At 36.9% G+C, this 25,028-nt stretch overlaps 1 protein-coding gene across 1 annotated transcript; it reads left to right on the forward strand.

The window, feature by feature from the left end:
* Positions 1 to 1,911: 1,911 nt before the first annotated feature.
* ahr1a (aryl hydrocarbon receptor 1a) lies at positions 1,912 to 24,414 on the forward strand. Its single transcript, XM_055209647.2, has 11 exons — positions 1,912 to 2,431; positions 4,093 to 4,277; positions 8,447 to 8,529; positions 8,613 to 8,702; positions 9,026 to 9,149; positions 11,266 to 11,396; positions 15,770 to 15,972; positions 16,227 to 16,336; positions 17,047 to 17,188; positions 17,941 to 19,156; positions 23,058 to 24,414. The coding sequence occupies exons 1-11, from the start codon at positions 2,376 to 2,378 to the stop codon at positions 23,184 to 23,186; spliced, it is 2,469 nt and encodes an 822-aa protein (XP_055065622.2). The 5' UTR covers positions 1,912 to 2,375; the 3' UTR covers positions 23,187 to 24,414.
* The last annotated feature ends 614 nt before the right edge of the window (positions 24,415 to 25,028 follow it).

Raw genomic sequence — 25,028 nt, forward strand, 5'->3', positions numbered from 1 at the left:
TTTTTGTGAGTAGAACATATAGGGACAGTTTCCCAGACAGGGATTAGACTAGTCTTATACTAAAATAAATGTAAGAGCTGTCCAAACTAAAAACAACTTGCACTGACATATCTTAAAATACACCAGTGCTTTTTGTGTTACCTCAAAATGCACACAAGTAATGTTTTGGCAAGTTTGTTTAAAGTAGTTATATTTCCTAATCAAACTAAGGCCTAGTCCTGGTTTAAAATAATCCCTGTCCGTGAAACCACCCCTAAGAGAAGAATTTGCAACCCAAATGTAAGGATTTTTTTTCACTATTACAGTTGTTGAAATGAGTAAGAATATGGCTCTAAGAGAAATAAAACATTTATCTAAATCCTCTTTTCATTCTAAAATGTATGCACACTAATTTTAAAGTGTATAAATTAAAGTGCATCTTTCATCTTTCTTAGAAAGGACTTGTTTCTTGTTTATAACATTTATTTATAGAACATCTCTGATGAATTGTGTTACATTTTCTTTCAGTAAGAAAAGCATTAAATCTGTATTGAGTCTGTTATGTAAATATAAATTTAGGCCTGGTGTTTTTTTAAGCCTTTTTTCAGGTTTGTTCTTCAGAAAGATTAATGATTTTGTGCACTCTGTAGCAACAGTGCGATTTCACACCTTCAATGGAAATTGACAATAAAACTGAGAGATTTTAAAGATTTTAACTGAAGCAATAAAACATTACTTAGAAATTTGTGAAGATGTGTCTGTGGTGATAAGAAGACAGACCCTAATTTGTTTTGGATTGACCTGTTTCAGGCGCCTAAATCCTATTGTACACTTAAGAGGATTTGTAAACCTGGGGCCCTCAACACTTTTGGTACTATGATTTACTAAAGATATATCTCACATAACTAAAAAGCATAAACATTTTGTATTTGTAAAAATTTGTGTCCATGTATTTGGTTCATAGCATCTAATAACAAAAGTATATATGATAGATGTACATGCTGCCCTAGTTTATCTATAGTATAGAAATTATTTAAAAAAAAAAAACTTATATGTACCTGTATTCCTAACTAAGAAAGCAATGATCACATTAAACACATCAGTTAGCCTACAATTGATTTACATAAATATTGTGTGAGCATATTTTTGTTTTTATATCAATTATTTCCTTATGTTGATAGTCATTATAAACCTGCATTGTAATTGCACAGTAATGATTAATTTACAATATCCAGATTAAACAGCTTCATGGTTTTAAACTTATTAATAAAGCTTTTAAAAAAAACTTCAACTGGGGATTTTATTGGTGACTGCCCAGTCAAAAAAAGCATATTCAGAGATGAAAGGTTTCGAGAAGACTAAAAAAACAAATTGTACACCCTAAATCTCCATTGTATGCACAATTATATAATGATGATAGAAATATAAAAAAACAATACTCCAGACAAAATGTGGTCTTTGTAAACATTTATTGGTAAAATGACAATGTGCCAGTCATTAAACGGAATAAACTTACTAACCTCTCAGAAATAAAGGTAAAAAGCAGTACCCTTTCATAAAGTACACATTTGTACGTAAACCATATATATTATTACTCAAAGATACATACTTGTACATATCTGTACCTAAATTATACAAATTAGGACAAAGGGTACATCACAGTCACAGCTTCTGCACCTTCATTTCTGACAGCGTAACTAACCAACAAACTAACCTCTAAAATCTCATACAAACTTCTAGCATATATTGATTTCTTTTATGGTTTCAGTGGTAACAGTAGCTGATATTTTTGTGGTTACCATTATAGGTTTTATGGTTTATGGTAACGATTTAAATTCCCAAACCAAAGTGACAAAACCACAGTCCACATTGCAGTTTTTAGGAGGTGTTTAAGTAGCAGGTGGTTCGGAGGTGAGGGAGGGGCTCTGATCACTCATCCAGACTGTCAAAGCCAAAATATTAGTCAGACTGTCAGTGTGCTGCGGGTTAAAACTACAACAGTTAACTATAAGGACTATCGCTGTTAGTATTAGTATATGATAGCCTATTGATAAACCGCAAAAAGTTCGTTTTTTGTAGCGTTAGATAAGTTTTAGCAAGTTTGACGCAACCTGGCTAGTATAGACAGATAGCTTGTCATTTTAGCCTAGCCATGACAGAGAGATATGTTTATTCTGCATGTCTCGTGTCGACCACTGTGCTTTAACCTTCTCAATGTGACTGTGGAGTAATACAGGTGACTGTTTCTAATGTAAAGAGCGCTGCCGGGTAATGGTTAGCAAGTAAGGTTTATTTATTTAAGTAGAAAGCTATTCTGTAACCCAAGGCAGATTAAGGTTAGCCTGCTAGCAGCGAGCAAAACCACTGTCTAACCACCAATCTGTTTCTGTGGAATAATGAGCGCCACTCATGTTTATGCAAGTCGCAAACGGAGGAAACCTATCCCAAAAAGGTAATATAATAAATCCTTACTTTACCAAAACCAAGACATATGAAAGAATACTCTAGTATGCTTTAATATATACTACTAAATACCACAATATTGTTAAACCTTACTATAGTAAATACTAAAGTTTGCTATACAGTTTATCAATTCACTATAGTTAAAACTACAGAATACAATAGATAATACAATAATGTATAGTCTAGTAATTACTAGACTCAGTAGACTTTATTTACTAGACTCATCACAGTAACTTACTACAATTAAAAAGTGCTAAAGTATTTACTATAATGAACTATAGAAACAGTATTTGTTAAGGTGGAAAGCTAAATAACTGGGTGATTCTCACGAAAACTTGGTTTTAAAAATGTCAAGCATGAGAATGTAAAAATTGCTTAAATTTACTTTTTTTCCCACCAGACATTGAAAAACAAAGTCTGGAACATTAAGTATGGGAACATTAATGTAAAAACTTTTACTTATCATTTAACACTTTTTGTAACATAATTTAAAAAATGAGTCCTAAAAAATCTCATTACCGCAACAGTCAGAAAACATCAACACTGAGATATTTTCAAAATGACATGACAAACCTGAAAGAACATAATTTGGAGATTCTGCACATGCATTTAAAATCAAAGTATTATGCTTCTATTAATTAAATTAACATTTAATAAGCATCTGTTGCGGTAATGATAATCAAAATGTCGTGTAAGCATTCTGACAAGACAATATTTCAAATTAACTGTAAAAAAATGATCTTACCTGGTAGCCATCTTGAAGTAACTGGTCCATGTGCTTGGTCACTCAAAATCAAACTTTATTAAAATTCTGTATGTGTGTTAAACTGTTCTCAAAAAGTGTTGCGGAGGATGAGAACATCAGGCATGGACACATCATTTTCCTAATTTTTCTTCATTATTATTATACATGAATATTCAGTAAATATTTTTTCTGTCATCTAAAGTAGTCTAGCAAAACATCCATTTATTTTTTTTCTTAATATTTTTGTGTTAATTTGATTAAATTACAATATAACACATGTTCAAACACAGCCGGACACATTGCGGTAATGAGAATTTCAGCAGAAAATGAGATCAAATTTACAATTATAAATTCTTATGTTGAAATCACACATTGTGCAAGGAAGAACACAGTATTGTGTTAATTCTGATGCTTTTTAATGTTACTATATTACACATTTTAAAGCTAAAATTATTAGTGCCGTGGTGTTTCAATGGTTTCGTGAGAATCACCCAACTAATGCCATATTTGATATACATTTACTTTGTAAGTATCACATACTAGAGAGCTATAAATGCTTATTTATGTGTACTAGTCACGTCAAACTTCTTTAAAAACAAGGGAGCTGCCTACCTAGACATTATTTTAAGCATCATACAGTGCCACAAATAAATGCATGACGTTTTCTGTGCTTACTAGAAATATGCAAGGTGCAAAATAGATACTGTATTGTTTATATGAATCTGAAAATAATATGGAGTAATTTGTGTCATACAAGGTATAAATATATATATTTTTCCCAATAAATGTACAGTACCACTACCTACAATTAAAATTACTTTCCAAACAATTGCCATTACAGTAAGGTGTATGTCCTACTACAGTCTATACTAGTTCAGTAAAACCACATGCATTGTCATTTACAGTTCACATCCTCCACCTGAAAGCGTCAAATCAAATCCCTCTAAACGCCACCGGGATCGGCTGAATGGAGAGTTGGACAGGTTGGGCAGCCAGCTTCCCTTCCCGCAGGAGGTCATATCCAAGCTGGACAAACTCACCATACTGAGGCTAAGTGTGAGCTATCTGCGAGCCAAAAGTCACTTTAATGGTAATACATGATGCATGGTACAGTATTTGTCCCTAATAGCATAGTAAAGGTGCATGGTTTAAAAGCCACAACAATCTTTGCAGTCCGGCCCTCTCTTAAGAGTGAATATAGATCATGTTTAAAGTGCTAGCCCCAAACACTTAAAGAACCTCAACATTTACACGCCTGTTTCCTCCTATAAAGCCCACCCACATCTCATGGCTGTTTACAGTATGATACGCTCAATGAGAAATAAGAGGGGGAGCACTTTTAAAAAACAGGAAGTCTCTAGGGTGGGTGAGATCCTGTGGAAGGTAAAATATAAATTTGAAATCATATTCAGAGGAAGCCCAATCAACACTGCAACAATAGCATCTTTTTTTTGCAGAAATGTGTTTTGTTTTTGATAGGTAAATTGTGTCAATGTTAACCAAAAGAAGTTGCTTAAGTATTATTAGAATGTTGTTTAAAACATGTTGTGCATAACATTATCTTCTAAAAATTATCTGGCCTAGGGCAATAGCTCTGTCTTCAGCATACAGAGATAGAAGAAGGACAGATTGGAAGGGCGTTTCTTTTTTTGTTTGCCAAGTTTATGCAGTAGATTCGGTTTGCTGCAGTTTCTATATTTTGATAAAACACTAGAAACATGCTAAGCAATATAAAGACATGTTGTTTTGTACTCTTGGGACAGATCACATCACATTTTGTCTTGCACCCGCACAAAAGTTTAGTTTCACAGTTTTATGCATGAATCGCAAAATTGAAGACACTAATTGACAGTTGCTTCTATAGCTGTTTAGATGTGTACATAATTTTAATAGGTCCAAGAAATTAATTTGATCCATGCCGAAACGTGTGTACTTGAACAGATGTTATGCATTATGTGTTAAAGGACAAGTTTGGTATTTTACACTTGGAGCCCTGTTTTCAGATTGTTTGTGGTGAGGTAGAGCGGTTTTGACTGAAATTTTGACGTATGCGGCTGCCCCGAGAATTTTGGGGTGTTTGTTGTTTCGCCTCCCACCTCTATGGTGGCTGTATAGGTGCACAGGAGCAATTCTTCTTAGAATGCGTTGGACTTTCGTTTACAGAGACGTGAAACTTAACTCACCGAGTGGTCAGGGGTGTTCACCGACATGCCCACACAAAAATCACTGCAAAAGATGCTTTCCAACAGCTGTTTTATCATTCGTTGTAAACTTGTGGACCTATTTTTCCAAACGCCTCACACCCGTATATTCTTCCGTTGAGAGCTTGAATAATAAACACTCCAGCCCAGTTGGTGGCAATAATCCGCCTTTGTCAATTGCAAGAATACAAACAACGTTCCCGGCGCGGAGTAATACCGTACCTCACAGCACATCTAATACAAGTCAATGGAGTTGGCAAAAACTACGATAAAACCTGTTGGAATCATATTTTGCAGCGATTTTTGTGTGAGCACATCATTGAACACCCCTGACCACTCGCTGAGTTTCACGTCTTTGTAAACGAAAGTTTAATGCATTTTAGGAAGGATTGTTCCAGTGCACCTATAAACCCATTATTGAGGTGGGAGGTGATACAAGAAACACCCGAAAATTCTCGGGCCAGCATCATATGTCCAAATTTCAGTCAAAACCGTTCTATTTCATCATAAACTATCTCAAAACCGGGCTTTAAGGTTAAAATACCGAACTTGTCCTTTAATGCAAAATTGTCCAAACACTAAAAACATACAAAGAGATAAAAAATGGTCTATAAAAAGGCTTTTATTTTAAATATGCAAAGTGAAGAAAAGTGCATGAGCTTTAAAAAAAACAAAATAAGGGTTTGTAAGACACCATTTTCACTTTGCATACGTGAAATAAAAAACATATATTTTGATAAACGTTTTTGGTCTCTTTGCATGTTTTAGTGTGCGGACAGTTTTGTTTATTTTGTTGACATTACATTTTATGCACCTTTAATGGATTTTTTTGGGTGGGGGGTGCATAGTGCTTTTTGATGTATTGTGTGTTTATAATATTAGTTTACGTTATAAGTTAAATTATCTATGTTAACATTATTATAAATGTAATATAGATGAAAATAGATTATATATTAAATGCTTACATGTATGCTATGTGCAAGTTAAAAGTGTGATATACTCTAGGCCTTTTATAGTAGATAGGAATTAAAGGTTCAGTCCTTTCAAGGTACAAATTGCACATCTTTCTCATTAATAATAAGCTCTTAGTATTTGGATAAGCATAACAAATTCTTCACTTGGATCAATCGTTTTTCATTAAAAAAAAACCCAGAGTCACTATTCAGGGAAGTTACTCAATCATTATGTAGGGAATTGGGCAACCACTGTTTTATTTACACTTAAAGGTCACCTAATATGGGATTTTTTCAAGATTTAATATTATTCTCAGGTGTCCCCAGAATGTGCCTGTAAAGGTTTAGGTCCAAATACCCTATAAATCATTTATTATATCGTGTTGAAATGGCCCATTTTTAGTGTACAGGAAAAAGTGCTGTTTGTGTGTGTGTCTCTTTAAATGCAAATGAGCTGTTGCTTCCCTCCCCGTTTACTGTCATCTATAGACCCTTTTAAAGCGCACATGATCAAATAGCCTGCGAGCACATTTTGGCAACAGATGTGATGTTATTCCACAGTGGTTCTAACGTGTTAGCAACTCAGAAAGTTTATTTAAACGGTTTCCCAGCATGAAAATGTCTGTTTTTTACATTTTGTTGCATTAATATAATATACTTATATACGTACATATGTGTTGGGGGTATATGTATTGATAAAGTCAACTTTTTAAATAACTTTCTCTGTCTGTGTTGCTTCACTGCTGATTCTTGCCATACTTCCGTTGCCAAAATGCGTGCGCATATGCTGCCACGTCATCATTGTGTACAAACAGTAAAAGGGTCTATACCGAGAACATACCCAGTTTTTAATAAGACAATCACCTTACATCTTTGTTCAAAATAAATGTGCGGTACGATAATACATTATGTAAAGAATATTTAAAATAAAACTATGATCTTTGGACGGTTGTGGGTGGGGCCTGTGTAAAGTGACATCGGTTTGCTCAGAAAATGCGATCAGCTTGTCCCCTAATACTGTTAAAAGTTTTAAGGGGATTTAAAAAAGGGAGATTTTTATCATTACATGGTGGTTATGTACACACACACACACACACACACACACACACACACACACACAGGGGACACACAATTCTGTTCAAACCACATATAAAAGTGAATTTCTCATATTAGGTGACCTTTAAGTAAACAGAATTGGTCTTTTATATCGGAGTGCAATTCACAGGTGTGGTCAAGTGGTTAACATTAAAGAGAACTTAAACTGGTAATGGATTCTGTGTAAAAACAGGCTAAGCAGGAGTGGATTTGCTTTGGTTTTCTCCCAAGGCATTACGGATGCCTGATGATTGTTTGGTACGCAAGTACACAGACTCTCTAGAGGCCGACACTGGGGGAGTAGGGCCTGGGTTTGCGTGAGTAATTCAAACAGACTCGTTGACCTCTTGACTTCTGTTAGAAGAGTTATGAAACTTGTTTGATAGTCACTGGCTTCAGAAGCAAACTTTGACCCGAGTCACTGTATAATATCAAGCACCCTGCCAAGCTTTGAGGTGAACCAGTGGGGTTCTTCGGGGCCAGACGTGGAAAAACATTGCATTATAAGAGCGCAGATATGATCTTGATGTTACACTGGCACGCAGTATCAAATCCATAGGGGTTTGTTTAAACAAGGACTAGAAATCACCTTTTCATTCAGTAATGGCATCTACTGGAGTAAACGGAGACTGTGGACTGATTGTTCTCAATAGAAAAGAGGTTGCTTGGCAGACCAGAACTCTTTTTGTATTACAATGTTTTTTTAACCATTGTTTTGGTGTGCAGTTCACAATTGATACACTTTTTAAAAAATAATAATAAATGAGTTACATAATATATGTCTGTCTGCTCTACATTCTGACCTCTCATTGCCCTTGTACTGTATGGCATTATCAATCCATAAGCAAACATTTCATGTGAGTTGTGCCAAGCAACAGTGATTTTCAGCCCTGTATTGTGTACGGTATTGTTACTTTCAGTTTTAGGATGCCCAATGCAAACAGCCCTATATTTAAGGTTACCCCTACAGGATATTTTGCTCATGTTTGAACAATTGTTTGCTGTTGCAGTGTCCCTGAACTCAAAGAGATCCAGCCACATAGCAAACAACAGCAAAGTTCAGGAGCTGCTGGAGGGAGAGCTGTTGCTACAGGTGAGTGTCTTGTACATGTCATGCGAAACATTGACTTTTCCACAAAACAAAAGAGATCAAACAAAATATACCTCCTTTCACAGGTTATAAATGGCTTTGTGTTGGTGGTCACCTCCAATGGCACGATCTTCTACACTTCGTCGACCGTTGAGGACTACTTGGGGTTTCATCAGGTTTGTTATTGCTTGTAACAAACAACAACCCTACAATGAAAAAAAATCCACCCTCTCTTTCTTTTTTACTCCCTATTAAGCCAAAGCAGTCTCATTAGACTTGCTTGTTAATGTGATCTCACACTGATAAAGCCCTGCCTGCGGCCCGGTTAATGGATTAATAGCCAAGACATCAGGGTTTGATTCAAGGAACGGGATTTTGATTATGTGCTAAAGATTATAGAGGATACTCTTTCAACATATAGTCAAAATGACTGTTGATAAAAAATATAATGTGTTTATAATATGTAATGAGCAATGTGACTGATGTGTTTGGCCTGCAGTCGGATCTGATCCAACAGAGTGTTTATGAGCTTGTTCACACTGACGACCGGGCTGAGTTTCAGAAACAGCTTCACTGGGCACTCAAGCCCAGCTGCATCCCAGACTCTGGACAGCTAGTACAAGGTAAAAAAAAACAACTAAATTTCCCTCTAGACAGTTTGTGAGCAGATCTGGCCATAAAACACTGACAACTATAAGAATTTATTGCAATTTCATCACTATAAAGTGTTTCAGATGTACTGCCCACATATACAAACAAAATGTTATTTCTTTTTGTGCATCATGAGGCATACGTTTAAAGCGTAACTAAACCCTAAACCAACTTTTTTTAGTTAATGATCTGTAAGAATGGGGCTTTATTAGTGCTGTTCATTGATTTTAGTAAGTTTTTTTGACATTTGGATATAAAGTGTTTCAATACTACAATATATGGTGTAAAAACGTCTGAGTGCTGCCCTCTTCAGGTTGAACGGTGGCTACTGCAGTTGAATTTTCCTATTGGATGTTGGGTCCAAAAAATGACTTGTGACGTAAGCAGGTTCAAGCTCACCACGCCCTTGTTACGATCTCACCACATGATTGGTATGAGCTTAGTTCGTCCCCTCTATCTCCGTTGGGATCTGCCCACTTTTCTTGCATTTTTCAAATATTGTCAGTGGGTGGAGTCAGGCTCTGACCAGGGGTTTAGTTACGCTTTAATGAACAGCTACTTTTTAGATGCTCTACATGTTTGCTTTTCATTTATATGCTTTTGAGGATTCCTGTGTTTATGTACTGTGCCAAATACACTGGCTCCACCCAAGCCCAGTTTTATAGTTGTTGTTTAAAGGAATATTCCATTTTCTTAAAAGAAAAATCCAGATAATTTACTCACCACCATGTCATCCAAAATGTTGATGTCTTTCTTTGTTCAGTCGAGAAGAAATTTTTTTTATTTAGGAAAACTGCAGGATTTCTTATTTTAATGGACTTTAATAGACCCCAACAATTAATACTTAACTCAACACTTAAGAGTTTTTTTCAACGGAGTTTCAAAGGACTATAAACAATCCCAAATGAGGCATAAGGGTCTTATCTAGCAAAAACGATTGTCATTTTTGACAATAAGAATGACAGATGTGCACTTTTAAAGCGCAATTTCTCGTCTAGATCCGGTCGTGATGCGCCGGCGTGACCCCGCGCAATGCGTCGTGACGTCAAGAGGTCACAGAGGACGAACGCGAAACTCTGCCCCAGTTTTTACAAGTGTGTTGAAAGAGGACCGTTCCGACGTTGTTGTATGTCAACTGATACTAATTAATGTCATTGTGTCAGTTTATTGTTTACAATGGTCCGCAAATGTGCGTTTTATATATGAAGAGTTTCGTTGCAAAATGAGATTAATCCATTTTTTAAAATTTTGACAAAAAATGTTTATTATTATTTTATAATGTTATTATTTTGTTTTATGGTGCTACTTAGCTGTATTTTTTAAGTTATGACGGTTTAAATCAAAACAAACCAACTGCAGTTGCACTGAAATTAATTGGAATGCACAACCAAAAAACAGGATTTCTGAACAATTAAAAAAACGGTGGTTATCTCGTTTTGCAACGAAACTCTTCTCTATGTAACACGTGACCTCCCTGCGTCACTGCGCATTTGCGTTGGGTCGCGCTGGACCGGGTCTGGGCGAGAGGTTGTGCTTTGGAGGTGTATATTTGTTGTTTTTGTTGTCAAAAATGACAACCGTTTTGCTAGATAAGACCCTAATGCTTCGTTTGGGATCGTTTATAGTCCTTTGAAACTCCGTTGAAAAAATTGTTATGTGTTGAGTTAAGTGTTAAATGTTGGGCTCTATTAAAGTCCATTAAAATGACAAAAATCCTGCAATGTTTTCCTCAAAAAACATAATTTCTTCTTGACTGAACAAAGAAAGACATCAACATTTTGGATGACATGGTGGTGAGTAAATTATCTGGATTTTTCTTTTAAGAAAATGGAATATTTCTTTAAGGACTGTGCCAGTTTATTCTGGTTTTAGACTCAAACCACTGGATGAGTTTTCATTAGAGATCTAATGCCTGGTTGTTTGTAACTGGAATTCACTACAAGAACTTTATCAGCACACACACACTTAGCAGTAGTTCATCTTTTAGCAAGGACGTTGTTTTCAGTGAGTGATGCACACTGCAGGGTCAAAATATTGCCATTAATGCATTATTGTATTGAATTGGGTACTTGTATGTGTTTTGCAAAGCTTCCCAAGATGCACCACTGCCTCAGATGTACTCCAGTCCAGAGCAGCTGCCACCAGAGAACTCCACCTTCCTTGAGCGAAATTTTGTTTGCAGGTTAAGATGTCTCCTGGATAACTCATCTGGTTTTCTTGTGAGTTGAATATATTTATTTATATTACAAATTCATTTCTGATACATCTGGCAAGGTTCTACTGTAGGTTTACTGAGATTCTGTACAGTAAGATGCTTAAAGTTTTATTTAAAATGTATAAAGTTTATTACAATTAGAAATAGCACACCTAATAAAAATGCAAAAATGATCTTCATACAAAGTTTGAATGTAGTAAGTACGTTGAGGCTGAATTATTACTAGAACATTGTGGAGAATAAAATGTAAGGATTTAAAAATGGTGCTCACCTTGCTAAGCCGGTAATTAAAAGTCAAAAAGCTAATGATCGTACAATAATCCTGACCAAAGGGTGAATTTAAAGACTTATTTGTCTGTAAATACAGAACTTGACACATAACAAAAGCTAATTTAGATAGCATTGTTTTGACTAATGTTAGGTCTGTGGCTGCACAACTTTAAGATGACATCTGCTGTAATGGTGAAATCCTAACCGTGTCACTCCTTGTTTGCTTAAGTTTGTTTGTGGTTGATAATTATTTGCTTGTTGTAATGGCCCAGTCATTAGTCCATTTCACACATACAGTCTTTACTGGTAAATTGCAGGGAAATTGCAGTTTATAGGTCATGTGTTAACAGAACCTTTCTGGTAAATCAGTGCTGCTAATTTACCAGTTAGAGAGGTTGTAAGATTACCAGGAATTTACTGGTAAGCACTATGTATGAACGGATAATAAGGCTTACTGGCATTTAGAATAAGGTGACCAGATTTTTTTAATGAAAACCGGGGACATTTCCCAGTTCAATGGTCAAAATATCATTAAAATCTTATTAGTTGTTATCTTTGAAATAAAAAATGGGGACAAAACGTTTTTAAAGTTTTCTTCTTTTTATTGGTTTGGGTTTACTGCAAAAAATGATTTACTTCTTACTTAATAGTATTTTTGTCTTGTTTTTAGTAAAAAATATGAAAAAAATCGGAAATCAAGATGCATTTTCTTGATAAGCAAAATCCCCTAACAAAAAATAAGACAAAAAAATAATAAATTGAAGTCAATTTGTGCTTAAAACATGCAAAAAATGGTGTAAGACATTTTTTCTTGAATTGAGTGTTGGCTGTTTTTTTGGGGTTTTTTGCTTGTTTTTAGCACAAATTTGATATTTTTGGTCTAAAAACTAGGCTTTTTTCTTATTTTGCCCATCAAGAAAATGCATCTTGATTTTAAAAAATTTTGATATTTGTACTGAAAACAAGAGAAAAATATTAATAAGAAAGTTATTTTTGCAGTGTTTCGTGTTTAATTGATTAAAATTTTTAATTCTGTAGCCTAAATAAAAAAATTCCCTTTTTATACAATGCACAGACATACCTCATCAAACATTACTTCTAAGGTACTACTTCAGCTGATTTCATAGTGTTGTAAACGTGAAACACAGAAGGAATAATGCAAAATGTAAACATATTAACGTTAGCCTACACAAAACAAATGCTCAGCACCATGCTGTGATCAGTTCACTTCATTGGTTTGTTACTTTAATTTAACATGAGTAGTTAGTATCTTAACCCCCGTTTTCATATCTTATGATAATTTGATTGATGATAACTTGATGACGCGTTCTCATGTGTCTCGTAGTAAATTCTTCTTCGCTAGAGCAGTGACGCGAAACCAAGTAGCTCGCGGCCCCCTCTGCTGGTGAAAATTATCATTACATGATTGCTCCGGTCTGGTACTACAAAGGCTACATGTTGATCGGGTTTTTCTGTGTTTTTGCTGGTTGTTTTGGACGTGCTATTAAACGGGGACATTTCCGGGACAGCTCCACTTGGGGACAGAACACCAAAAAATGGGACTGTCCCCGGAAAACGGGGACGTCTGGTCACCTTAATTTAGAATGGACAACGTCAGAAAACGCTGACAGCTTTGGGTCAATCATAATGTTTTGATACAGATGCGTTTACCCCTACAATGTTTACGACGTTTCCACACGCACTCTGCTTTAAAGTCGAGCACACCTGAAGTTAACATCCACATTTCTTCACCAAAGTTGTTTCAAACTGCTTACCATCTATTTGCCGAATTGCAGACGTCCTTAGCACACCCTCTGCGGTTCAAGATGCAGGTTTGCGACTCTTCCCCAGTTCAGTTCTGTGTGAAGTCATCTAATACAGTGTTTGGTCACGAGCAACTGCGTGACAGTCAGCGTTTGCCACAGAAGTAAAAACATAAAAATACGAATGGTGGATATGAAGTCCTGAGCCGCCATTGTTTACAAATACAACACTGAGCTCGCCGCGCAGCAGTTTAGAGGTAATTTTCACATTCCCACTGAGTTTACCAGTATGTTAGTACTGATGTGTGAATGATATCTTACTGATAAAAAGGCGGAAAGTCACTGCTTGTGTGTGGACGGCACATTTTTGTATTTACTGTTAAATTCATTCTGGCAAATTCATGGTAATTTACCGAAATTACTGTGTGAAAGACGTTTCACCATTAAAGAGCACCAATGGTACGATTCACGATTTTACATTTCCTTTGGTGTGTATTAGTACATGTTAACGATGCAAAAGGTACAAACCCTAAAGTAAACAATGACGTGAGTTATCGTCTCCAACATAAATCTCTTTTCTTGGACTACAACAAACACACAGATTGTAGGCAACAGTTTACTTCCTGGAATTGGCGATGTAATAAAGACCGACATTATCATAATTCCTCCCGCTTAGAACTCACAGCCTGTTAGTTAACTCCTGTCAGCATTGCATTGTGACCGAATCTTTCAAACATGGTAATGAGCGTCACATTTCCTGCTGATGTCAGAGGTATCCAGACCAATCACAACGAACAGGTTAGCTGGCCAATCAGGGACAGTTTTGTACAAAATCCATGTGTTCCAGGTTTTTTTACCATAAACCACGCAAACACATTGTATTATACCAAATACACAAAATTACGTTTTTTTTAGCAATAAAGTAGGTGCACTGTGTAGATTTTTAGCCCCATCTACTGGTTGGTGAATTGTAACTAATGGCTCAGTCCACAGCTCACCCCTCCCTTTTGAAATGCATAGAGAAGCAAGCTAGCTCGATTACTTTTTTCAAGTAACGAGTAAAGTAAGGGATTACAACTGCAAAAACAGTAATTAGATTACTGTTACTTCCCCGAAGCAGGCTGCGTTACTGCGTTATTTAACCTTGATTTTGTTTCATAAACTTCCACCTCAAATCTGAGCAAACACCTAGCAAGCAGGTGTTGTACCGAAATCCGACTCCCCGGACAAATCCTACCCCCTCGCGTGCACCTTAAATGTGAAACTTACTGAAAAAACCCTGAACCCCAGCTGACATGACCGCTGCGGCTCCATCTCATACACGTTCATGCGAAATCTGATGTAAACAACAGACTATATATCTATATTTTATAGATTACATGCATTTATGGACAAAAATGGTCATTTGATGAACTCTATTAGAAGGTTTTTATGGGTTATTCACACATCTGAAACAGGATTACTTTCTTGGAGGAGTAATCAGTAATCAGTAACTAATTACTATTTCCAAGTAACTTGACCAACACTGTACAGGACAAACGCATAATTGTCTGAGACAATGTAGTGGCAAAACTGTTTGTCCGTGTAGGGCTACTGTAGAAATGGTGGCCCGAAATGGTGACTTCCATTTAAGTGGACCCTTTGTGTATGTGGATAAAGGTCTTTATACACCACTGATAATGTAGTTATAAGTATTATATTGCATTTCTGTCAAGAGATCCTTCTAAAAGTTACACAATGCATCTTTAACAATGAATTCTTAACCAAGCCTTATGATGACACTATCCTAGTGTTGAGATTAGCACTTACAATAAATTCATAAAGCTAACCTCACCATCTTTTGGGTTCAGTGATAGGCCATTGCCTTATTTATCCCAAAAAGAAATGTGCTTTGAAGATAACAAGATTACAGTATCTGATACATCATCATAAGGCACAAACTTGTCCAGTTTACTAATCAATTAGTCAGTTTCAGTGTCACTGTTATTTTTATGATCCAAGTTGTTTCATGCAGATGTTTTAAAAAATTAAACCATAATTAGGGTCACATTGTCCTTTTGAAGTGTACTGAAAAATAAGTGTGGGAGATCAAAGAATTACTTTAATTATACTTGATTGTTTATTATAATTATAGTCACATAGTTGTTATTGCTTTATTGTTTACTTATAACACTTTGAGTTGTAGTACTACTGACACATGAAATCTTTCTCATTGCAAACATAATTAAGCCTTGTTTGATGGTTTAGAAATTAACAAGCACCTTTGTTTGCAAAGTAAGTACAATATAAACTTTAGTGTGGGTCATGTATCACATTGTCTACCCCGTGCCTTATTTTTATACAGGCCGTGAATTTTCAGGGGCGTCTGAAGTTCCTGTATGGTCAGAATGAGAGGACAGTAGATGGCAAACCCATCCCTCCTCAGCTGGCCCTGTTTGCGCTGGTCTGCCCCGTGCAGCCGCCGTCCATACTGGAGATCCGCACTAAGAGCTTCATGTTCAGAACCAAACACAAACTGGATTTCACACCCACTGCTTGTGATGCAAAGTAAGTCACGTACGCCAAGCTACAATCACATGTGAGAAGATTTGAATGCTGGTTTTGTTTGTTTTTCTGGCAGGTAAGTGTTGGTAAGGGAATTGTTTAATGCCATGTAAAAAGCAATACACTAACAAGTTAACCACTTTAAAAACAAAACTTTTAATAAATTATTTGTTTAAGTTTCTTTTGCTTGAATTCACAAACCAGCCACATCTCATTTCACTTTCAAAGCTCTGTGTTTTTTTTTTGTTCCTTCACAGAGGGAAGACTGTTTTGGGCTACACAGAGGCAGAGCTGTGCTACCGTGGCTCAGGTTATCAATTCATTCATGCAGCTGACATGCTGTACTGCGCCGAGAACCACATGCGCAGTAAGAATACCTTTTACTACAGAATGGATAAACACACTACATCCACAGCACACACTTGACTCAAAATAGTTTAGTTTTAATATCATGTCAATACATTTACTATAATAAAAACTGTACTATAACTATGTCATTGCTTTTAACTTATTTCCCGCTAGCCATTTTTTGAAAAGTTTCCCGCCAGCATTTTTTCACAAAAGTTTCACAAAATGCCTTCCAGGAAAATGTTCTTCTAAAAATATATAAACATACAAATATATTAAATGAAAGAACAGAACATGCAAAATGGAAAAAAAAACGTTGTATCCTATTTATATTTTTTCTCTGCTTATAAACTATTAAATATGAGTATTTCTTTAAAAAAATTTTTTAGCAAAAAGCTAAAATAGTTGCATTTTTGTGAAGGAATTTTGTTAAAGATCAGATTCAGAGTGATTATCAAAACATACACAGAGTTTAAAATTAGTAAATAATGTTGTGGCTTCAATTTTTTCATAAATTGCGCAAGTATCACAGTATTGCAGATTAAATAAAAAATTAATCAGGAACACGTTTTTTTTTATGCAAAGTTTTCTCTTAATTGACGAGACAACTCGTCAATGGCAGGGTAAGAGTTAAACAGCACTTGGTTTATGTAACAGCTTTCTGAAACCTGTAAAAGGCCTTATTTTGTACATTTAATAGCTGAAATGTTTCTAATTTCTCCAATGCAGTGATAAAGACGGGTGAAAGTGGATTGACTGTTTTCAGGCTCTTGACTAAAAACAATCACTGGGTTTGGGTCCAGGCCAACGCCAGACTCGTCTACAAAAATGGGCAGCCCGATTGCATCATCGCCTCTCAGCGAGCGATCACGTATGCCCCTATGTGAAATGATCTTTTTTTGCTGTTGAATGCACAACTAGAAAACATCAGGAAATGTTTCTTAGAGTAAATTCAGTAAAATCATCAATTCTGAAAGTGGCTTATAATCTAGTTTTGAACATCCAAGCTAAAAAATCTATTTGCAGAACAGCAGAAACCCACACATTACATTACCCAATCCAAACCACATCTATATCCAAATTAAATCAGATTTAAATCAGGGAAAGCAGACACAGCTTCTCTTATTTGTTGTGTGGTAAAGTTATAGGAAATATTGACTATACCCAGCAAGCAATTTTGTGCTTAAAAGTGATCTAATAGATGTCCAAACACAGCCCATATATCCAGGCTAAAACAAGGCTAAATTTGGGCTGTCAGTGAAAATGTAACTATGACCCAAAAATAAATAAAATAAAATGAATTAATGAAACCAAATACCTTCTAATCACTGTTAACTTTGCTTAAATGATGGATATCATTTTTTTACAAGTTATTTTGGCAAAAATGACATTTTCAACCAAATTCAAGTTCATTTTGGCTCGAAGTGGGTAACTCATAGCCGGACTTTATTGGGTCTGTGGTTAACAAAGACGGTTAAACAATGGATATTTCCTGCTGGGTACTATTTCATCACTTGCAAAATGGCATTGTGGGTCAGATTTGTAAACAAAAGGTCTTTGTTTCTTGAGCAAGGTCTTTGTTTCTTGCTTGTGACTGATATTGAGTCCTTTCATTTTTTATAGGGATGAGGAGGGTGAGGAGAACCTGAGAAAGCGCACTATGACGCTCCCATTTAGCTTTACCACAGGCGAGGCTGTTCTTTACGAAACCAACCTTCCCAGATCTCTCAAAAACACCACACCCTCTGATCCCAGTGCCCCGGGTGACAGCGATCAACCCCAAACCACCAGAACCCTAGACCCTGACTCCCTGCTGGGCTCCATGCTGAAGCAGGACGAGTCTATATATGTGTGCCCTGCAGGTTCAGTTCAAACATTACCCTCCATAGAGTGCTTAGGTAAAGAGGATCTGGATGTCTTCTTTACTAGTAATCGGCAGGAGAGCATCTGTCAGAGCTCTCTGTTCACACAGCAGCCAATTACTGCTTCTAGAGGAGACGACAACTGTGAGATCTTGAACTTCATGGGGAGTTTAGGGATCAGCCCGGAAGATCTCAATGATGAACTCTTCCTTAGCATTGACCATGATGATGGCAACAACATGAGAGACCTCACAGATGGAGTCTTGTCCTACATCCAGCACTCTCTCAAAATAAAGACCAGTGATGTTCAGGGTAACCTTGTAGGGAACCCTACACAGACCGTCACCCCTTCATGGGAAGTGCCTGTGGTAACCTCGCAACCATATTTAAGCAATTCCCTTATGTTAGAAGAACCAATGTCCTTCATAATGGAGCATCCTGAAGCGCAGACCCAACTGCAGCATCAAAATAATCCTCAAATTCGCCAGCAAACGTTGCCTCTTACAAACAGTGGGACAGGAATCACACAATGTGACTGTTCACACATAACTGTCCAAAAACAGCAGGTTCACATCATGAACCAAGAGACTCCAAATCTTCCACCTCTCCTTCAACTCAGAAATGCTCAGGTTCGTAGTAACATCCCACACGTTCTAGTCAGCGACAGCCAGCAGGTTCCTCCTCTCTACCAGCCAGGGCTTCAGGAGTCTGAATACTTTTACAGTGAGACGTGCCCTCTGGAAGTTGAGAACTCTTACAGAAACCATCTCAACACTGTGTCCATAAGTTGCTCCCAGGAGCTCTCCTCACCTTATATTACTGCAGGTGACACAGATGTGAGTGCGTTCATCACTCAGGACCTCGAAGAGCTGCTTAGCAGCCTGGACGGTGGAGGTATTGATAGGAATAGGCAGCTGGGACAGAATGTAGGGGTGGGCGTCGGACTAAGCCTGGATCCGCAATCTTACATAGACCAGGTATGTGTAATAAAAAAATTTATGTTAAGGGTGTAAATATATATATTTAAAGGAATATTCCAAGGAAAAAAATATAATTTACTCACCGCCATGTCATCACACGTTGATGTCTTTCTTTGTTCAGTTAAGAAGAAATTACGTTTTTTGAGGAAAACATACCAGGATTTTTCTCCATATAGTGGACTTTAGTGGATCAATTTAAAATTGCAGCTTCAAAGGTCTCTAAACAATCTAATGAAACAATTGTCATTTTTGCAAAAAATTACTTTTAGACCACGGCTTCTCGTCTTGCGCTGGCCGTGTGGTGCACCAGCATGACCTTACGTATTACGTAATCATATGAAAAGTTCACGCATGACGTATGCGAAACTACTGCTCAGGATGGAGAAAGGGGACCATTCCAATGGTTTGGGCTCTATTATACACCCGGCGCAATGCGCGACGCAAGTGTCTTTTGCTAGTTTCAACCCGGCGCAATGATGATTTTCACGTTTAGCACCACATTGTTTAAACAGCAAATGCATTTGCGTCCAATTTTGCACCTATGGGCATTCTGATCTGAAAACAAGGTGTGTTCAGGCGCTATTTTGAGACAACTAAAATAAACTACGCCATTGACCAACAAAAACGCAATATGTTTTTTTGTTATTTAAAGAGCGTGTTAGTATAATGCGCCTATAAACGGGACGAAAACACGGGTTTGCTTATTTACATGAATGGGCAAAAGCACAAAAACACTTTTAAATATGATAGATTAAAGGACTGAAATGTAACCAGTTTTCCCGTCGTTAAATTAGCAAAAGTGGCATTGAACACACCCATTTAGACTGTGCACCGTGCGCTTTAGACAATGCGCTTAGATCGTTAAAATAGGGCTCTATGTGTCAGTTTATTGTTTAAAATGGTCCGCAAGTGTGCGTTTCACATATGTAATGCTTGACCTTTAGACGTGATTACATAAGGTCGCGCTGGCGCATCACACGGCTGGTTCGGGACGAGAAGTTGTGGTTTATAAGTCCATATAATTTCTTGGCTGATTTTTTTCTGACGATTGTTTCACTAGATAAGACCCTAATGCCTCGGTTGGGATTGGGGATGTTAACAATTACTCGATCTTCAATTAATTATCGATAAGAAGTAAATTGATAAAAACGTAACGATTGTCAAATAAGCAAGATCATGCACGTGTGTGCGGCGCCTGCACAAAACACATACAGCCGGAGAAAAAAAAATGATGCGAGCGCACAGAAGTTAAATTAGCCATGGTCACAAAGATGCCAAACACACACCTGGCCTTTTTAAGACATGTGAGACGAGGCTGGCTGCCAACGCAACGAAATGACATCCGCAGTGGATCTGATAGGGTCTGATACAGCAAATACGATTAGGATACTGAAAGCAAAGAGGGAAGCCTGCAAGATTAGCATAGCAACCCTGCTAATGCTGATATACACAGGGAAGGAGACCAGAAGCCGTTTTTAATGAACAGATTAAAATGTAATCTTAAATTCTGGCAAGAAACTGTAAAATGTAAATTGTAACTGGCTGTCCTTACACTCTGAATGCCCACAACATATATCACTGATCATTATAGACCCCTTCAAGGTTTGAAAACATTGAATGACTATCGTGTGCGCGTGCAGCATGGGGTCAAACTGTTCATACCATTTAGGCTTTCTATTTTAATCTAACAGGGCTGAAAAAATATGACTTACCTCAAATGAAGTGAGCACTACAAACACAAGCCTCTTTGATATTTGCATTGTCCCAGTTTGCACGTTTAATTGCTTGCAGCCACAGATGTTGTGTTTTTTATTTTTGAGATTTGCAGGAATCCCGAAAAACTTTAAGGAATAGTCTACTCATTTTCAATATTAAAATATGTTATTACCTTAACTAAGAATTGTTGATACATCCCTCTATCATCTGTGTGCGTGCACGTAAGCGCTGGAGCGCGCTGCGACGCTTCGATAGCATTTTGCTTAGCCCCATTCATTCAATGGTACCATTTAGAGATAAAGTTAGAAGTGACCAAACACATCAACGTTTTTCCTATTTAAGACGAGTAGTTATACGAGCAAGTTTGGTGGTACAAAATAAAACGTAGCGCTTTTCTAAGCGGATTTAAAAGAGGAAATATATTTTATGGCGTAATAGCACTTTTGGGAATACTTCGACTCGGCGCAGTAACACCCTCCCTCTCCTATTATGAGAGTGAAAAGGGGAGCGGACTTTTCAGGCGAGTCGAAGTACTCCCAAAAGTGCCACTACGCCATAAAATATAGTTCCTCTTTTAAATCCGCTTAGAAAAGCGCTACGTTTTATTTTGTACCACCAAACTTGTTCGTATAACTACTCGTCTTAAATAGGAAAAACGTTGATGTGTTTGGTCACTTCTAACTTTATCTCCAAATGGCACCATTGAATGAATGGGGCCAAGCCAAACGCCATCGCAGCGTCGCAGCGCGCTCCAGCGCTTACGTGCACGCACACAGATGATAGAGGGATGTATCAACAATTCTTAGTTAAGGTAATTAAGGTAATTTTAATATTGAAAATGAGTAGACTATTCCTTTAACGGATGACCTGGTGCGATTTTTCAAAGCCCATGACGCAAGTAGGCATTTTTGACCATACCGAATAACACGCAACTCAATCTGCTGTAATGACTTTTCTGACCCTGACATGCGCAGTGGGAACCACCTGTGACGTGAACTGTGAAGGAGTCTATAGACTGGCTGAGGTGCTACACGCTAGCAAAGTTGACTGTTACGTGTTTTCTAATGAAAGGTTGCCATCTCCACAATATAAGCATCTTTGCTGAAAGTACGGCGCAGGGCTAAGCTGAGGTGACGACGGGAAAAGTGCCCTTGTCGGATATAATTACAACAAACTGTGTATCAACGAATTGGAAAGCGAGGTGAACAACTAGAAAAATAACACTTGATGATAATGAAACTTTTATCTTGACTCAACTGTTGCAGAGTGCCCAAGTGAGGCGGAGTAATACAATGTGTCTATTAGTCATTTTGTTTCATTACGAGATAAGTTTAAAATGGATGATTTTATCAAAACACCAACTACATTGACTATTTTTACAATTCCACTGGCATGTTATTTAGACTAAATAAAATATTTTAATTTGCATGAGGAATGGCATTTTTACACACACTTTTTCATTGGCTAACTTTTATGCCACTGCAGTAACTTTTTGCACTATTACTGTTAACAATTATTTTAGGGATGCACGATATATTGGCCGACATATCGTTATCGGCCAATAACTGCTTATTTTTTATATTATCGGTTATCAGTCTGATAGTAAAATTAGGCCGATAAATAAAAGCCGATAAATGATGGATTATTTTGGTTTGTTGAACCACTTCACTTGCTCATTGCTGGCCACGTGGAGTTTTGATTGGTGCTTTCTGTGACATAGCACGAAGATGACACGTGTTGCGGGCTTAAGAAGAGTATGCTAGTCTAGCGCAAAGACAAGATGTCCGCGGTCTGGGAGTTTTTCATTGTGAAAATAATATGAATATTTATCGGCCTATATATATCAGTTATCGCCCCCCAAATATAAAGAGTTATCGGTTATCGGTATCGGCCAAAATTTCCATATCAGTGCATCCCTAAATTATTTGATTGATTGATCGTTAATTTAAACAATCATCGAATATGGGAAATTGCATAAATTGACATCCCTATTTGGGATCGTTAAGAGCCCTTTGGAGCTGCAATTTTAAACTGCATTGAAACTGTCCATTACAGTCCACTATACGGAGAAAATATATTTTGAGTTTTGCTCAAAAAACTTAATTTCTTCCTGACTGTACAAAAAAAGACATCAAGTGGAGTATTCTTTTAATATACTACTAAAATCACCTCTCTGATTCAGTTTCAGAATGGCGGTCACAGACTCACAAACTACGCAGTGGAGAGTAACGCGACACATCTAGCACAGCATCCCAGCCAGCATCAAAACAACATGCCTCATCCAAATCTGACTTTAGGAGGATACTTGTGACTGCTTAGCAGACAGAAATTTAACAAAGCCCTGGGTGGAACTTCCGTGGATCAGAGGTCACCATGCCCTGAGCCGGATCTCAGTGGCCCGAGTTGTGCTGAGAGCTGTGATCGTACACAGGATAAACCCATAAAAAAGGAGAAGCGAAGATAGATTTAAAAAAGCTTTAAAGAGCAAACATGTTGAAAACGGGTAGGAGAGACAATGCGTTTGAGATGCTCGAGATGAATGCAGAACACATTGCTATCAAATGTATTTTACAGCTTCATCAATGGCTCTCTGTGCTTTAAAAATATATCTTTAAATAAGATGTTGTTTATCTGCTGACCTGTCAAAAGTAAATGATATATATGCACTAACTGTATAGAAAATAGCCTGCAGGAAATACAAAACAAGCTATGGCTTTTGAAATACATTTGTCAAATGTGAATTTAAAACCACAACTATAGCATGTTAGCCCTTAAAATGCTTGCCTCTATAAGGTATAGATGCCAAATATTGTACAGTATATGATTTATTACTGTGATTTACACTACATGGGTAGAGTTACAGTAAACAGTGGCAATCCTTTAGCAGTATTTACAATTATGAATTGTAAAATGTTTTGCGCACAAGTTTTTCTATCAAATATATAAATAATTGTATTAACTGATTGAGAACATTTTGGAAATGTTTTCTTAAAGTCTTTTGTAGCAGTGTTTAGTCATATTTGAGGGTATTCACTAATCAGGGTGTTTAGCTTTTGTTTTCTGTGACATTTGTATGGTGATTTATCAGTATCTGATCGTTTGTACTTGGGTGAAGCTGTTAAAGATAATCAGACATATGTAGCACTTACATACAGATCTCTATATAAACAGATCTCAAAACTACATAACCAAAAAAGACATTCATGGTTAATTTATCTGACTATATTAACCGGAAACATGGACTTTGGTCACATATCAGGTAGTGTTTGGTTTTCTGCAGAAATGTTGTATTTAGAAAGCACTGCTGATAAGATTCGGTGTGTTTTGTTGAATGACCAAATTTGGATGTACTTCATAATCTCCTGGATCAAGCTGTTGTATATCTGCCTTTATAAAAAGTGCACTTTTATGTATGTGGATTGAACTTTTTCCTGTTTGTTGATACAGGGTTTGTCAGCCCTCACTTTTTTGATTGAATCAAGTTTTTATCTTTTGTCTTTAAACTGATATTGATTCAAATATAAAGTATTTATTTGTTACCCCCCTGAGTCTTGTCTTTCCTGACCACAACTGAGTAAAATAAGGACTTTCTTTAACATTAACACTGATGAACTTTAATATTAATTTATAATTAATAAACTTTGAACAGTAATTGTAAACAAAAATAATGCAAGGACTTGTCACGGGTACTAATACTTGTGGTGCTTGTTTAGAGCCATAGTGTTCACTCTTGTTGTGCAGAACTGCCTATCCCAATAAAGACTAGTACTTCTTAAATATTTACATCATTTACAAAGCAAGATTTTAATTCAGGATTTGAAGCTGATTGGATTAACTGGTGATGTGTAATGCCTTTTCTGTGATATATTCTGTTTTTGGGACAATACTGCCATCTGTTGGTTCAGAAGAGGATGAAAATGTGTCTATCAGGGGGTGCCCAAACTTGGTCCTGGAGGGCCGATGTCCTGCAGAGTTTAGGTCCAATTTGCCACAGCACACCTGCCTATAAGTTTCTATGATGGTTAGTAAGACCTTATTAAGACCTTTATAAGGAAATTTAGGTCTGCAGGACACCGGCCGTACAGGACAAGTTCGGGCATCCCTGAGTCCAAGTCAATGTAAAATCACTTCTCTTGGCCTCTGTAAACGTGTA

Source organism: Misgurnus anguillicaudatus, chromosome 10 (assembly GCF_027580225.2).
Source record: "Misgurnus anguillicaudatus chromosome 10, ASM2758022v2, whole genome shotgun sequence".
Lineage (NCBI taxonomy): Eukaryota > Metazoa > Chordata > Actinopteri > Cypriniformes > Cobitidae > Misgurnus > Misgurnus anguillicaudatus.